Consider the following 17,587-nt stretch of genomic DNA (forward strand, 5'->3'; position numbering starts at 1 on the left):
CTGGTACTGCAGTTTTCGTACACAGTCCAAAACATGCATACAAGGTTAATCAATGACCCAAAAAATTGTCCGTCTGAAAGTCTGTCTCTCTGTGTTGGACCTGTGACCCCTCCAGGGAGTACCCTGCCTTCAGCCATCGTTAGCTGGGATTGACTCCAGTTACTCTGAACAGGATAAAGTACAATAAGAACCTACAGGGAAAAAGAAATATTTCAAGAGAACACAAAGTCAGCTATGCTCTACTGTTATGATACATTTTAATAATCTTATGAAGGCTTGAAATTAACTAAGCTTTAATGCAACTTTGGTATGCACATGTGTAAAGACCTCCTGCTTGTCTGATAAACAATTCCTAGCAGCCCGTGTGTTTCAGCATATGAGGCAGAATAGGACTCACGTGACTGAGATGTTGCGGTGAGGAGGGTTGAGAATCCGACGTCTGCATACAGCACCCTTTAAAAGATACTATGTCTTTACTAATCCTTGTGTTTAAAGTAGTTCACGGCAATATCATACATAAATACGCACGTGTTCACTGCATGATTCAGTGGAAGTCATCTTTCTGAAGTTTTAATATATTTCCCACATACTGCTCGTCCCTACAGGATGCATCTGGGTTAGATCTCATTTAGTTTGAAAAGGGTGGCCAGAGAAATTTAAATGAGATCACATCATATCAAACTGGTTTCATCTTATCTCATCTTGGTGTGATGATGATGATGATGATGATGATGATGATGATGATGATGATGATGATGATCTGACATTAACAGCAGCTGCACATTATCAAAATGGCCCAGACACAAAGCTTGCGCCTCAGTTCAGTGCCGCCACTTGTCTTTGTGGCTGCAGCGTGCCTGCAGTGCCACGGCTTCCTGTTGTCTGATCGGCTCCAGCAACCTCTCACCACAGATTCCTGTGAAAACAAAGAATGCGCCCAGGCACCGAAGGCTAATGGAGACACTTAGGCTGTCCTCATGCCTCACTTACACAAGACTTGGTACACTGCTGACTGCCCACTGTCAAGCACAACCTGTGGCACAACAGCAACTTGTCAGATTGTGGAAGCTGCCAGCGTGACGAGTTGCAGGCGCAGGCACACGCACACGCACACGCACGCGCACACACACACACACACACACACACGTTTTGCAGCAAGACTGTCGGGGAGGTGAGGAGCCCACTAAGTGATATTTTTAAACTGCCACTGTAAAGCCCCCTGTGGCTTGTGCTATCATTAGAGATGCGACTCTGAGGGCTGCTTTTGTAAAGTGTTTCTTCTGGGGTCATGAACAAATAGATGTAATGGCAAATTGAAATGTATTGTCTGTATATGCAGTGAAAAGTGAGATTTCTGCTGTACAAACATGAAGTGGAAAGGCTCTTTCTCACCCTGGTTCAACAATAAACAAGCGCACACTCCTGTTTCTTGAGAATCTCATCCGGTTGATACAGAATATTCAAAATATCAAGGTGAACCATCTATTGTTTGTGAGAAAACTCAAAGTGGAACTTGTGAGTGTTTCCAACCCCTCCCTTCAATACTCCCTCACTACAGTTTATAGTGCGAGCTTACACTGGACTTGAACCAGCTATAATCTCACTGAGACAAGTGCTAACCACCACACACACTAACGGGTATTTACCCCATTTTGATGGAGAAGTATGCATGCATGTACGTACGTATGTATAAATCATTCATGTGAAACACTTGAGCTGTGTTCAATCATGAAAGATGGTCTAAAAATAAAGCTTCTTTCTATTCCAATCCAACAGTTGCTTGTTGTGTGAAAAGCCTCCAAAGAAAGGCTTCAGTACGACAGCTTTTCCTCGTTTGTGTCGGCAGTGTAGGCGCTGCTGTGTGGTGTCATGTTGTGTCTTGTTCTCAATTACATCCTCGTAAGTACCGTATGCGAGCAACCTGAATCTGTGAGACCGAGGCGAGAGATCTCCGACTGTGTTTCTTCTGCTGGAGACATCCGTCTGAGCGCTGTGGTTTTGCATGTTTTGTTTTTGCATTTTGTTGCGGTGGTGAACCTCAAGCGTTTCAGAATCCACTGTGTCTCAGTTTGGCATGCCGTCGTCCCCTGAAAGGTTGATACCCGCGAAGAAGCTTGGCAACCAGAATGGAGCATCAAGTGTTTGGATATATAAGAAATAAAAATGCAAAGACATCAAAAACGGTGTCGTGATCTTTTTTGCCGACGTTATCTCCCGACTCAAAAATTCGGTTTTATACGAGTATTAATAATAGTCTTGATACTAAGAGGGCCAAACAGTGCTGCAGTGGTTGGCACTTTCACATCACAGCAAGAACATCCCTGGTTTGAATCCCGCTGGACGTCTTTGAGTTGAGTTTGCATGTTTTCCCTGTGGAAACGTGGGCTTTTCTCAGAAAGACTATAAAGACAATTAAAAAAACAAAACAAAAATACAAGCCTGGGGTATTATTGGAAAAGTGCACTAGCCACTGCTGAATCGTGTGCTCCTAAAGATGCATGCCGACCGGTCCAGGTGACAACACCCACAGCGGCTGGCAGCTGACATCTCCTGCCTCTTGGCTCAAATGTCCTCCGTGCACCCGGGGGGGGGGTCTGAATCCAGCTTTTGTCACAAGTCATCACGGCCGTCAGTCTGTCCGCTGCAGGTTTGAGTAAACTCTAACATCTTTAAGCCTCCCCTGCTGACCTGCCCAGACAGAAACACCCAATAAATAAATCCAGTTTCTTTAAGGGGCACAAGAGGTGGAAAAACAAAAGGGAAAGATGGATCCATTTTTGACAACTTGTTATTACCAGTGAGTTTTCAAGAAGCAGTACAAGAATTTAGATTTACAAGCTCTTCCCCTGCTGTGAGCAGTCCTCCGCATGAATACATTGAGAGTTTTACTGTGACGGGGGTGGAAAGCTGACTTGATTTAATGAACGTTGGGATTGCCTTTCATGTGAGGAGAAGTGAGGTTTTAGCCCAGTTGATGAAGATCCCACCAAGAGGATGAAAACACTGTAATGAGGGCCTGCAGACGGGAGCTGTTTGAAGATGTGAGGCGTCCAAATCATCACCGAAAAGTGCAGCTCAGTGTAAACCCCTAAATAAACTTTTTTTTTTCCTTCTTTTTTTTTTTAAAGTACATTGTGAAGAGAAGCCTTGATTGAAATACATTATGCTGCATTTCCAGAATCACCATTTAACATAATTCGGTGACGCGCACACTCGCCGCAATAATTGGAACAAAAGTACTGGCGTGATCACAAGTACTCCAGGGCTTAATAAGTAAATGTTAATGTGCTGTACACGTAAATTGGAACAGTGATTGCAAATGCACAATTTGAGCATGTCGCGTCGCCTCTACAATGTTTGAGCCGAGTGGAGACCACCTGCTACGTTCACATATTAAAAAGCAGCATTACTTGATTGCAGTGTAAATCTCAGGCTTGATCATTTATTTTGGTGGCAGTCAAATTTTTAAGACGATGCTGCAAAAAGGTTTTAATCAGAGCGCCGCACAAATAATCACCCACATACACACACTCAGCAGCCGGGGATTTTTCTTTTCTCTCAGTAAACATACAAAGTCGGGATGTCAAGAATGACCTTCACACAACAACAGTCTATAGACATATTTTCATATATTATATCCAACTACAAATATTAGTAGTGTCTGTAGTAATTTTACAGTTGAGTAAAATTGATACAAAAACCAATAAAAAAAAACCTCTGGCATGGACGCACTTGTGAAGGTGAATCAACATGCATGATTAGCTTCCCTCTAATGCCGCTGACACCCAACGTTGCATAAAGGCTTCAGGACAAACATATAAAAACTCTATCTTTCAAAACTATTTAATGAATGCTCCATATATTCATTTTTGACACCTTATATACAGTAACTCGGAGGCAGTGCTGGAAACATCCTTCACCGGGGACAGTGAATGGACAGAAGATTAACTAGAGAATAATTTGGTTTTTGAAGCTGCGGTTCAGGTCTTTGTGTGGGAGGACGATGGAGTTCAGAATAATCACTTCGGAGGGGATGGTCACGTTACAACCTGAGGAGAGAAAGCAGGATGGCATTAAGTCTGTGCAGCGCAGTGGAAAGGACGAGGAGATGACATTGGAGCTCTCTCAACTATGATTTTTCGCTCTTGACACACTGGATAGGATTTATTTATTTCGCTTTTGCTCGTTTTGGGAGATTTTCGACGTTGTTCCAATCAAATATGAGGTCGCACATTAAATATGGGAGCGATTCAGTGCGAGAAAATAGAAAGGCAAACGCTTCAGTCAAGGGTCTATTTTGTTGGGAGCGTTTTATACAGATCAGAGCAACTTAAAGCTCTTGAAACGCTGTTTCACAAAGATGTTGTGTTACTACCATGTGTAGATGACACCTGCCACCCATCCACATTTTACTATTATATCTCCATATTAGATAATTCTTTACTGCGTTTTTCCAGTTTAATTATTTCTTCTACAAATTAGCTGAATTCTTTACCTTGTAAATAAATCCAACGTGGCCTGTTTGGTGCATTTTCTGCATTCTGCCCATGCACTGCAGGTATATGTGTAACAAAATCTGCATTGTGTCGTAAATAAATTTGAGATTTACAGGAAAAATGCATGTACGTTTACTTATGTTGTTGAAAAAGTATATTGTTTAATACTGTTTACTTCTATCTATGCTCTCCGCTACACCAACAGGGTTCAAATGTCATTGTGCACAAGCAGGATGATTAAAATCAACCGTTTCTTTTCCATTACTTAGTATTCTTTCAAAACTAACAAAAAGCAGCGCTACAAACACAAGAATACTTCCATCCAAAAAGTCTCTCTTTCAGAGTTTGTTCTGGGAAGCATCCAAACACACATTTCTCCGGTAGATGATATTAGATTTGGTTGATATGGCTAAAATGATAAAGAAAGCAGTGTCGGTGTTTGTCCTCACTCAGTCTGTTTTGCTTGAAGAACTCAAATGTACAAACGTAAACTAATGAATAAAAACTGAAAAATACTTTTGGAATTACTTCTTTTACAAACAAACAAAAGTTGTCTTTTTCCCTGATTACATTTATCTGTCTAATATTTTCATTTCTTTTCAATGTAGTATTTGACTTGTGATTTATTGTGAATTTGAAATCAATTAAAATTAAACAGTTTGTGTAAATACCAATCAAATATGAGAAGGGTTAAGCATTCACAACATGTGGAACAGCGAAGGTCATGTTCCTCAGATCATACTTGAAAGGTAAGACCGAGAAGTAGGACCTCATCTCAAAATTCAGAGTTGAGAGCGACAAGCTGTGAGCTGGAGCACTTTAAGCGATGGCGAGCTTACCCAGAATGGTGATTGAGGGTGTGAGCTTTCCTTCTCTGAACAGCGTCTCGCTGTCGATCTTTGCAAAAGGATCATTTGGATTCGGGTCACTCGGGGTTCCTTCTACTCTCGCCCACTTGCCGATGGTGCTGTCCCATCCCACGATGCTGTTCAGCACACAGCAGTGATCCTGCACACAAGACAAAACCGCCAAAACCATTTGCCAGAGAAGATTACAGAGTGAACATCAGAGACTTTGTTTCTACAAGAAAAAAACATCGAGCGTCGCCCGGGGACTTTTATTTGGACATGCAGCTAAACTAACAAACTGTCCTTGTAGGCAAAATGCGCAATGAAAACTAATAAGTCACCAGAAGCATAAATTCATTTTAAACAGGCACCCAGTCATCACTGGAGACGCGGGATTAAATTATGGCAGCCTGCAAATCGTTAAAAATGACATCTTTGTGAGAGGCGCAGGCAACAATATTTCTAGTGTGACAGATGAGAGGGAAGATAAATTTTGGAGGGGTCCTTGCTGGGGTGTGGATAATGTTACTAATAAAATGTAAAGATGTCACTGACTGCAATCGGGCTGATAGATTCACCTTCAACTCTTGTAAAGGTGAGGTCCAGTTTTAATGCCAAACATAATGTTTTTGAACTGTGAGGAAAATCAACTTTACCATTAAGACCAGAGGTCTGCAGCCTCCACAATGAAGAGAACACTGCAGGTAAGTCTGCCCACACTAGTTTAAAAGGTTTTTTTCAGCAATTCTTTGGGATTTATCTTAGCTGGAGTCGTGATCTGACGCGTGAGCTGGCGAATCAATCAATGAATCTCTGTGAAAATTCGTCGACACAATTTAAAAAATAAAACTTAAATAACCGCTTACATCTGATCATCAGCAAAGAGGTGGAAAAGTGGTGTGTTACGAGATTGCATATTGAAAGTTGCGCAATCATGACAATATCTGTATAAAATCTGTGGTGGTTTGTTGTACAGTGAGTGGGGTCATGGCTTTAAGACCAAATGCAGCCTAAATTAAAGCGGTTTAACTTCCAATCATATCAGAAATCTCACAACTGTCTCGCTGCACTTCTGTGTGACTGCAGCTACAACGTAGAGCTACTGACAACAAATAAATATGATCAAACCGAACGCGCCACCCAGGGGTGGTTTCTCTGTAGAGGTGCCTTGAGATGACTGTGTTGTATTTGGTACAACATAAACATAAAATTCTATTGAAACTTTACCCATAGGATTGTTTATTGATGCCCAGGGAGGCAAAACACTGGACTACATCGACGTTCCCCGTCTACTCCCACACTGAGCTTTTTCACTGCTATGGGAGCAGCAGTATGACTCTTTGTTATCTATTTCAAGGATTTCCTTCCAACATACGAGACAACATTATTATTCTTGCGTTCACGACTGACACCTCTAAAATCGTGAAGTCCCGACGGTTTACCGTGAACGACTCACTTGTAAATTGGCGCCATGGAGGATGATAGACTCTCGAACTCTGACTCCAGCACCAATCGTCACTCCGGTGCCAATGGAGACGTTGGGGCCCAGCTGCACAGAGAGAAAGAAAAGCAGCGCTCCCTTAGTGACTATAAGTACCGAGCTGAAGATCGTTTCCCACGTGTCTGCAAACAGCTGGTGAAAAACAAAGAGGAGAAACTCCTACCATCGCAGTGGGATCAATATTGGCCGTGGGATGAATATAGACATTGCCTGGACAAAAGAGAAATGGAGTGTAAACAGACTTGTTCGTGTCGATGCGAGGACGAAACAGTGGCTAAGAACGGTTAATAAATCGTACCGCGTATTTTGGGCCGCCCCTCCATATTTGTGGCCAATCTTTCAGGATGAGTTGTGTGATACTGGTCCAGGTACAAGCGGCTGGCATAGATTGCAGACCTGATAAAAATGACAAAGAGACAGAAAATATGAATAAAAACAAGACAAAGGAAAGCGCTTTTCAAATAAGAGCTCAGTTTTATTACTGCATTGGTCCAAATGCAAGATAATCCTGGAGTTCTTCAGGTTTTCTGTGATGCATACTATTAAATCTCCTTTTTCCAGATTTAAAAAGTCTTATATTCGGACCAACACAGTATATGTAGAAATATGGGCTTAACACTGCTTGCATGTCACTGCCAATTCACATGAAAACTACAAATAATATTCAAGTGTCATGCATGAATGATTGTTTTATTTTTATGTCCTGTGAAGTCTATATTTAATCCAATCCTGTGTCTCTTTTCTTATGAGGGAATTAAAACAAAATGATCAATACTTTCAAAACTAAAGGATGTTTTACGATCGATTCTCATGTGAAAAGATGGGACTCTCATCTGTACACATGATATACACTCAATACACAATTATTTTTATGTAGGGTTTTTTTTCCAGGAAGATTTAAAGGACGTATTCTTCACGTACTTCTTTCTGTTCTTGCTTTAGAGACAAAAACAGGAACAATACCTTTTTGTTTTACTCAAAAAGAAAAAAAAAAAAAACACAGAGTGCCTCAGCATCAATTCGTAAATCTATTTTGGAAAAACCAATTTTTTTTAGGTTCCTCCTCTGAGTGCTTTTGAAGGAAGTATTGGAATTGTATTGATAACCAAAATGAAAATCAGCGCAATCGTACATGACTATCTGATCTTTGCAAAACTACACGATGGCTCATGTTCCAGCAGCAAATTGAAAATCCTGCTCAGTGTGACAGACTTTTCCTCGCTCACCCAGCAGATTTAATCTGGCTCCAGAAGCGCAGGGTTTTATAAACGTAGAGTTTGCTCTGCCCTGCCAGTGCAGTGAAAATGTCCTGCTCCAGCCTGATGGCCTCCGCTCGGTGCCAGCCGTTAGTTGGCTCCTCTCTGCAAGAAACAGATCGTTAGTGTGTGGCTCAGAGTTACAAACCTCATTTAATACGTTACAAACTTGAGCACAGCGATGACACGTTAGGAGGCAGAAATGAAATCCCGAATCTCATCCGGCCCTTTAAAATATGAGCTGAAAACTGCAATTATTTATTGGATGCCGCTTGAAATGGCTTGAAGATATTATTTAAAGAAGACACCGAATTGTTCTAAATGTCATCTACATGGATTCACAGTGGCATGTAAGAAGAAGAAAGACGTCCAGGAATCCCGAGCACGACCACAAGCCTCTACTGGACCCGATGATATAATCTCTCCAGCGGATTCTGGGCTTCCTCCCTGTCAGACGTGCCTGGTAGAGCTCTAACGGGAGGCAACCCGGCTGCATCCTGATCAGATACTGCAATACCTCAATGTCGAGGAGTCGTGGCTCCACTTTGAGTTTCTCCCGGATGGCGAAGAGCCTCACTGTATCATGGAGAGTGAGGCCTTTCACCTCACGGAGGAAACTCTTCTGAGCTGCTTGTACCCATCGTCTCATTCTAGTTGTTGTGCATAATTAAGGATTAATAAGTAAAACCAGTGAGGATCTGTTCGACGTACAATAACGCATATTGAGTACATGTTTATCTTGCGGCTTACACCAGACATAACGACTTAGTCCTTTATTAGAAGGTTTATCCTTTACTTGGATTGTGAAATAAACATTTGGAATCAACTTGTGGAGAAGTATTAAAAGTTCCTATTCTTAAAAGTAAAAAGCTCCCCTGATTTAATTCCAACCCTTCTTGTAGCTTTGTGAAATCCTTCAAATGTTTAATGTGTGCAAAAAAAAACAACAACCCAGCAGCTCGGTTACATTCAAACCTCTGAAGAGAAACATGAATTTACTGCCCCACTAATCATCCCCCACAATGAGAGGGAGCACCGAGTTAAAATGCATCACCAATACTAACTTTGATGGTGTCAGTGCTGGGCTGAAACCAACGCTGATTACCTAGAAGTGATCCAAACTTAATCTTAAGTAGAAGAGTCAACGCGTTCCATATTAATCAGGGTTTCTGGCACAGTGTATTGTGAGAGCCCCAAGATGAAACAGGGTGTTAAATATTGATGAAAAGAATATTTTAAAAGGATTGCGCCCATAATCGAAGTTTTACCAAAAAGGAGGGGATGTGGTTAGAGGCAAAGTAGTCCCTGAGAGACTCTGCAGTAAAAGCCTTCTATCAAGTATCTCTGATGTGTTCAACAATTTTGCTGATTCAGTGCCCAGCTTGATTTAAGTGCTATTGATGTTAGCAGGTAAATTATGCACAGTGTGCGTTGACCTTTTTTTTGTGTCCTTGGTGTGCTGATTGTGAGGTCAGTGACTCCGCAGTGAGCCAAAGAACACAAAGCGAAAAACTGAACAAGTTTCATAAATAAGAAAAAGAAATCCGGGGACTGATCGTGTGTGTGTGTGTGTGTGTGTGTGTGTGTGTGTGTGTGTGTGTGTGTGTGTGTGTGTGTGTGTGTGTGTGTGTGTGTGTGTGTGTGTGTGTGTGTGTGTGTGTGTGTGTGTGTGTGTGTGTGTGTGTGTGTGTGTGTGTGTGTGTGTGTGTGTGTGTGTGCTGCTGTGAGAGACTCGGGCCAACATGCACAATGTTTTAAAAAAACACATCTCCTGGTATGGCGACCAAATGCGGCATGTAAGACGTTACAAGTTCCACTGATGACAATAAAGCAGAGAACTTGTCAATAATTGGATTGCAATCGTCATTTAAATATTTTCCAGGTGGAACAGACAACCATCAAATCATAAGTATACGATCTTCTGGTGTTAATCACACTGAACGGAGCACTGCGAATGGGTACTTTACCCTCAGGAGTGCAGAACGGATGTCGAGGCAAAGACGACATACCAGCTCAGCATTTTGTTACACTGCAGATAATAATAGCAATTAATCTCTCTTCTTAATCTGGGAGATTTATCTCAGGATTTTGACATTTTGTTGACCACCAATCTCATTAAATATGGATCTCCGGCTGGCTGCTGGTTAACTTAAAGCATTACAGCTGCTAAGAGAGAAAAACACCAGCCTGTGTGTGTATGTAAACATCAACAAAATCCACCTGGCAGCACCTTTAAAATCTCACCTGTTTTACCTCCCACCTATGTGTTTAAAATATATTAAGTATGGACTTTATCGTAGGAACAACTAAATAATCGAAAAGGGTATTTTGCCGGCGCTACATGTTTGACTTGTCACACATAAGCTGACGTATGTTCCTATTTTGTAACCACAGGCTGAAACTATCCCAATTCAAGCAACAAGAAATTGTTTTGTCATTTGATGAGGACTTTTTTCACGTTTCCGGTCTTTGTCTTATGACTTAACGTCCGGGGGAAAATCTTGTAACATATGATGACATTATTGGAAGCTATGATAATTTCTTGCATTAACAATGGGAATGAGAAATGCCTACTGAATATATCCTTTCCAAATATAAGGCCTTCATCAAGCCCATATTCCTCAATTGAACCTCTGAATATGCACAACACAGTGAATGTGAAGCAGACGGCCAGTTAATGTTTCATCTGGAATACACTTGAAATCGTGACTCCAAAGAAATATATCAAATGCTTGAATCCTCAGTAGCTAAATCATTTTTTTCTTCTTACGAATTGGAGTTCAGGTGGTCTGTTCCAGCTGATATATTTATGTATACTAATCTTTGTGATGGCAATGAAAACAGAAGTCAGTACGTCTCATTTTTTATAAAATGACAACGCATAAAAGTTCGCTCTCGTAAAAGATGCAACAACAAAGACTTAAAGGAAAAAACGAGGAGGGGATCATTGGGCAGAAACGCACACAGAGGAGTGGTAGAGGAGAACGGCGCTACAAATCACAGCACACACTAAGTGCTCTATGACCACACCATGCAGCCTAAATGTACCAACTTACCCATCATACGGGTATCTGATGGATGTATGATGTAACAGAAAACATGTGATGGAGGAGAAGGGAAGGAGAAAAAGACCATGAAGAAAAGCAAAGAGATGAAGTACATGGTGTTCACATGCATTCAGACACGCGGGGCCCTGAGGAGGGCGACAACTCACAGCAGCATGTCCTGCTGATTCTTCTGAAAGACGCCGCCGATATGCTGGAAGATCTCGGGACTAAATAGGTAAATACCACAGTTGATGATGTCACTCACAAAGGTGCTTGGCTTTTCCACGTAATGCAAGACCTGCATGACGAACGGGACGAGTTATGAGTTCACATATCCACGGTACCTAGCGAATGTCAGAGAAAACCAGAAGAAACTGTGCAAATACCTCATTTGTTTCCTCGTTTTGCACAATACAGCCGTAGTTCATTGACTGTTTTCTGTTGGCCTAAAAGCAAATCATTAGTATTAGATCAAACTTTTTAACAACAGCAAAAAGAAGCCGAACAAAAACCATAAAGAAAAAGTGTTACTGATGTTGGAAGTTGGACTTTAACCATATTCATTACTTCCCGACAGTCCCAGCTGCCAACAGTGAAGCCTCACCGTCGTCCCCAGGATAACAAAGCTGTTTGGTTCTCCATGTTCCTTCTGGAAGCTGAGCATCTCTGCGAGAGGAAACGCTGAACAGACATCAGCATTCAGTACAAAGAAAGCCTCCGGACTGCCCGAGACAATCTGATCTCTGAAGTGATAGATGCCCCCTCCAGTGCCCAGGGCGGCGTATTCCTGCAAATACCTGCAGTGCAGGAGTCAAGAAGAACGGTAGCCCTGCGGTCATTCAGTCAGAAAACCACTTCTACTGCCACTGAAAAAGAAACTGAACTTAAAGGTGGAAGGGATCAATACATTAAGTATTTTGCCGAGTGGTATACCCAACCGGCAGAGTACATCTTCCAAACTCCCACATGCTGTACAAGTCACAGTAACGACGACTGGACCAATTAGAAGTGGAACTGCTCTTGTAAAGTGAGGCTGACATTATTGCTGTAGTTTACCTGATGGAAATTTTGAATTCCTGCTGAGCATTTAAGAGAAACCTGGTGAGTTCTTCATTTGGCTGATAGAAGCCGATGAGCAGAATTTCTTTCATGTTCGGCACCTTTAGAAAGAAAGTTATCAAATCAATAAGTGCAATATAAACTATTATAGGACATGTACTGAGAGCAGTTGTACCGTAGTGGCATCCAGTTATTAAAATGGATAAAAACTCAATTGATTAACACAACAAAGGCCTGAGATAATAAAATGTGTGTGTTCCCCTATCAGTGCAACACTAAAAGCCACTGTCCTAACTGAAAGGCAGGGACTCCTTTGTATCAAGTCTGAGCTGAACAAAATGAGGTGTGAGGGTTCCCCCAGGCTCCATCCTCGCTCCACTTCTGTTTCACATCCACACACTTCCTTTTCCACAGATTGTACTGAACAACAGTGCAGTACCACTGGCTCAGTGTAATGAACTTGTCGACTTTATGATGTGCCAGAACTTTGCATGAAAAAGATAAAAAACTTAAGTGGAACTAAGGAGGAAGAATAAAGAGCATTATATTGTGACCTATTGGGTCATGCTACACATGTAGCAACGCCTTGCCACGTCTTGCACTCCGATCACACCGTATACAATGACTGAGCACACAGACGCTCACCTTGGCACATGCTTCAATGTGGTGCTGGAGCATGGGAACCCCAGCTACTGGAAACAGAGGTTTTGGTACTTCAAAAGACAGCGGCCTGAATCGGGTGCCTGAAAAGTCATGCAGGTGATTAGTGGGGAAGAGAACAGGTCGAACCACTGGTGTCGTTCATTGCCCAACCTGGAGACAAAGCAGAGGTGCTTTTGGCTTCTGATCAGAGGAATAAAGACCCTTGTGTGTTTGACATGTAGACACTACAGGTCCTGATTCACTCTGGATCAAGATAAATAGCTTTATTTGTCATTATATGAGTGATATAATGAAATTGCAGGTGCTGCTCCCTTGGCATCAAATCCACACAAGTGTGCAAATTACATTTAAAATCGATATATATATATATATATTACAGTATAACTGGATCATTGTGGTTTAAACTCAGCTGGAAAACGACAGTGAGGGACTCAGTGCGACGGAGCAGAAGCACGATAATATTAAGTGTTCCTAAATCTGATCTGATTCATCAGATAATACTTTTCTTCAGTTGCTTTGTTGACAAGGATTAAACACATAAAAGAGTAGAATACGCTTTTGAACTTCGACATCGATTAAAATGAAAGTAGTTAACTGTTCTCTAACATGACAGGAATCACTGTGTAAGAGTAAGAGAGCAAAAAGCTCCCCGAAGTTTTTTCTTTTCCATTTAATTTATCATAATGTCCCATTTTACTATCAACAATAGGGAAATGTAATAAAGCGAAACCCTGTTGATCAGAACTTTTTGGAAATTTCCTGTGCCATTATTCATGTGAGGACCTTTGAGATCTCTCTGCTGTCTTTTCTAATAAAACAGCTCTAACAGTGACAGGCTGCTGCTAGCACACTGATGCTTCATTATTAATAATGATGAGATGACATTTACAGTTACAATACACGTACCCTCTGGAAAGATTTGGCTTTAACTTAGCAGATATCTAGTTCATTTTGGAAGACTATGTATTGATGCAGTCCTCATATGCCGAAATAAACAGATGTGGAAAAGCACAGAGTCTCTCGTGCTGAAAGTTAGAATTGCTTTATTTCAAATAACCATTTCTTGTGGTTACACGTTGTCTTTGCGATCAACCAAGTGGAATTGTTTAGTTTTTTTAATAAATAAAATTCTGTACATATATTGCCCATTTCAACCCCTTCCACACATATTTTTGAGATTTCAAAACAAGCTGTTTTTCTGCATTGTCAGCCCTTTCAGAAGCCTCAATTTCAGCTTTCTCAGTCAGGCATCCAAGGATTTTTCAATGTTGTTAGCACAATTGAGTCTTAAATTAAATGTCAAATTCAGAGTTCATCTCTAACTTTTGGACAGATGGCCTCGTATTATCTTGAACCTTTTCTTTGATATGTAAGCTGCACAGTAGGCTGAAGTTCCTTGTGGTGAGTGGTCTTCAGCTTATAACAAATATTTCTCCTGTTACTGTGGCTAAAGGATTCTCTTCTTGAATTTGTCTGTCATGAACAGCAGGCTGAATATTTGCTTGTTTGTACTGTAGAATGCCGTGGCTTGCCTCTAAAGTCTTTATGGGATGCCAAAGCTGCCTCCTCTTAGGAATGAAAGCTGCTTCCTCTCAGGACTACGCTTTGCTCTTGAAGAACTTTGAGAGCTCTTTAGTTATCTCTGCAGTCTGTTAGCTGAGGTTTTGAATCACAACACCATTAACTGTTCACTTCAGCAAAGAAAACTGCGCTATATCAGAAAGTTCAACATCCGAAGAAAATAACTAATTCTATAAAACTTCAAGCACTGGAACAATCAGAAACATCCTGAAGACGTTAGTCTTTTAACTTTCTCACATTAGGTCAACATTCGAACCAGTGGGAGGCAGGAGGGGTTATTTATGGATGAAACCAGAAAGCAACACTATGCAAGTCTGAACAAGTAGAATACATGAGGGATTATTTTCCAGATTTCAATACAAAACAACGGATTTGACTTAATCTTATTCGAAGGAAAAAGTCTTAGACTGGATTGTCTCTTATCGTATAATGGTGAAAATCAGAGGTTTCTAGGTTTCTAGCTGTGGGTTAGGTATTAGGTGAAATGCTGTGGTTTTGGAAGAATTTCGTGAGGTCAGATGAACCAAAAAGAAACAAAAACAGGCCCGCACAATTTTTGATTTCAGGTGGGAAAATGAGCAGACAGAGATTTTTCAGGATTATCAGCCCTAAGAAGGTCTATAAGTGTGTCACCTGCATAACAAAAGGGACATTGTGAGACATATATCTGAGTGGAAGTGTATACACAGAAAGCAATGGCACCTAAAGAGCCCATGCGGTACGCCACAGGTAACGCGGCTTGCAGATGATTATAGTGCCTTATGGTAAGTGCCAAGTGTTCACTCCACGATTGACAATTACTGTCTCCCATAGTTTAAAGGGATTAAATTAACACCCTCTGCTCTGTCAGCTGCTAAAAGCAGATTATTGGTTAGTTAGAAGAGAGCAGATACTATATGTTGTGAAGCTCTAACATAAGCTCTGGTACGGGTTGAGCTTTACACACTCTTTTTAAAGGGCTACAGGAGGGAAATGTTTGAGAATCTCTGCTCTGAAACAGCATTGCTATTTTTCAAAAATGTTAAGTAACATGAAAGTTACACATGGAGCTAGACTATCCCCCCCCCCCTTAACAAATCTGTTTTTGAAATTGGTTAAGATTAACATCTTAAAATCCATTACCTAATATATTTCCAAGAAGAATTGTGCTATTTCTCCATGGAAATGTTCAAAGTTCATATTTACTCTGGTGTTGTGATACACGGCTACCCCCACTACCTCTGCAGGACTTTTTTCCCCCCACTTTTAACTTTTAACTAAGTGCTGCTGAATATTTCTTGCTCTTGTCAGTTTCCCTCTTAGAGAGTTCTCTCTCGTCTAATATAAAGATATCACTCATGAGACAGGTCTGGATCAATGGCACCCAGCAAGTACATAAGAGACATTCAAATCAGATGGGTCCCTCACTTGTACATGGCATGTTTTTACATTTATAGCATTGACAAAAAATAATGTTATGCCATATTCAACCTCACATCCACGATAAGGTAACAAATAAGCCAACAATTTAACTGAGTTCTACTTTTTTTTAATTACAACTGAATGTATCTCAATGCTAAACGTGTCTCGATGTTTTAAATGTTAAATGATACGACTGGGCAGTGCCTTTCCTAATGTTATATCGGTTGATGTGTTAGTTTAAAGCGATATTTAAGCAGCACGTTCCACACTACTACTGCTGCTGCTGCTGCTGCTGCTGCTGCTGTTGTTGGTGTTGCTTTATGCCACGTCAGTGATAAACTACCTGTTAGCATTAGCAGGCTAGCTCTGCACAAACTCCACGCAGCGGACCTGGAAAACGCCACAGAGACGACAGTTATCCTCACCTTTCTGCGGACCTCCGATTAAGATAACCGCCTTCAACATGTTGACAGGGGAGTCGTGCCTGGAAACTGTGCACCACAGCTGATCGGAGCACTTCCGGTCCGCTTCCTGCGCGAGACGGTGACGAGCCGCGTCACTCACAGGGGTCACGAGGGGCGGGGCCGCTCGTGGGGGTTACCGGGAGAAGACTGCTGATGAAGCGTGTCAATATTTGGATTTCTGAAGGGGTTTTTTTGGGGGTTTTTTTTTCAATAATTTCAATTTTGTGTGTTTATTTGTTTAAATATTACTCATGTATCTTAAGTTTTTGTTAAGAGAGAACATATGACTTCTCCATAATGCTATTCAGACAAGGCAGTTCACAGACCTTTACAATGAAATCAAGAAAATACATTCAAACAAGGTGATTAAGAAAGACTTGAAAATGAAAATAAATGAAGTAAAAACTTTATTAATAAAGACTAAAACGGGCCAATGCCACATTTGTTTGTGGAACAGAGTTAGCATAGCGAGCATAATAGCTGTTATCTCATCAGTGCTTAGCCATTAACGTCCCAAAATCTAATCAATTGGTCCTTGGATGACTATAATCATTCCTGAAAATTTCATGCAATTTGTGTGAGTAGATTTTGCGAAAAATTTGTAAAATACACACACACATACACACACACACACATACATCCATCCATCCATCCATCCATCCATACAAACCAATAGATGAATACAAGCGGACGAAAACATAACCGTCTCTGTCAACTTTGTTGGTCACCCAACTTTCTCATTGCTGAAATAAAGGTAATAACAACATAAGAAAAAAAGATGGTTTCTTGGGAAGCCTGAGCAAATAATGTTTAAAGGCCTGATTTAAAAGAAGTGACTCTCTCAGCAGTCCTCAGGTATTCAGGGAGTTAGTTCCACAGGTGAACAAACTAAGGAACTAAAAGCTGCTTCAACTCGTTTGTTCAGAGTCTGGGAACACTTGTAAACCTCATCCTGAGGACCTTGGGGTTTTGAGGGATCAATCATTTGACACACAGGCAGCCAGCGCTGAGATTTAAGCTCAGTTGTAATGCAGTCCACCCTCTTTGAGTTGATGAGGACACTAGGTTTGATATTCCCCCTTGGTTACATTGTTTTCTTCCATATCTGCTTCTATGGGGCAGTTGGAAAGCTCTTCAGCCGACTGTTAAGCTCCTTTTCTACCACCAATCCCATTTTTCAATTTTGGGTTGAGGGGTGCTGGAGCCAATCCAAGCGACTATAGATAAAAGCAGGATACACCTCTGATAGTCCACCCGTCCATCCCAGTTCA

The 17,587-nt window shown here is 41.2% G+C and overlaps 1 protein-coding gene across 1 annotated transcript; it reads right to left on the reverse strand.

Moving 5' to 3' along the window:
* Nucleotides 1–2,772: 2,772 nt before the first annotated feature.
* Nucleotides 2,773–16,419, reverse strand: gmppaa (GDP-mannose pyrophosphorylase Aa). Its single transcript, XM_080478649.1, has 12 exons — nt 16,278–16,419; nt 12,853–12,950; nt 12,205–12,308; nt 11,753–11,945; nt 11,535–11,594; nt 11,316–11,446; nt 8,072–8,206; nt 7,144–7,241; nt 7,009–7,055; nt 6,801–6,893; nt 5,336–5,504; nt 2,773–4,049 (listed from the first exon to the last, which is right to left on the reverse strand). The coding sequence occupies exons 1-12, from the start codon at nt 16,315–16,317 to the stop codon at nt 3,949–3,951; spliced, it is 1,269 nt and encodes a 422-aa protein (XP_080334775.1). The 5' UTR covers nt 16,318–16,419; the 3' UTR covers nt 2,773–3,948.
* Nucleotides 16,420–17,587: the final 1,168 nt, after the last annotated feature.

Source organism: Lipophrys pholis (assembly GCF_963383615.2).
Source record: "Lipophrys pholis genome assembly, chromosome: 13".
Lineage (NCBI taxonomy): Eukaryota > Metazoa > Chordata > Actinopteri > Blenniiformes > Blenniidae > Lipophrys > Lipophrys pholis.

Coding starts and splice junctions, on each gene's coding strand:
- gmppaa (XM_080478649.1), bottom strand. CDS start 16,317: ATGTTGAAGGCGGTTATCTTAATCGGAGGTCCGCAGAAAG. Junction 5,505..6,800: donor TCCATGGCGCCAATTTACAA/GTGAGTCGTTCA, acceptor TCTTGTGTGCAG/GATCACTGCTGTGTGCTGAA. Junction 4,050..5,335: donor ACCCTCAATCACCATTCTGG/GTAAGCTCGCCA, acceptor TTCTCTCCTCAG/GTTGTAACGTGACCATCCCC.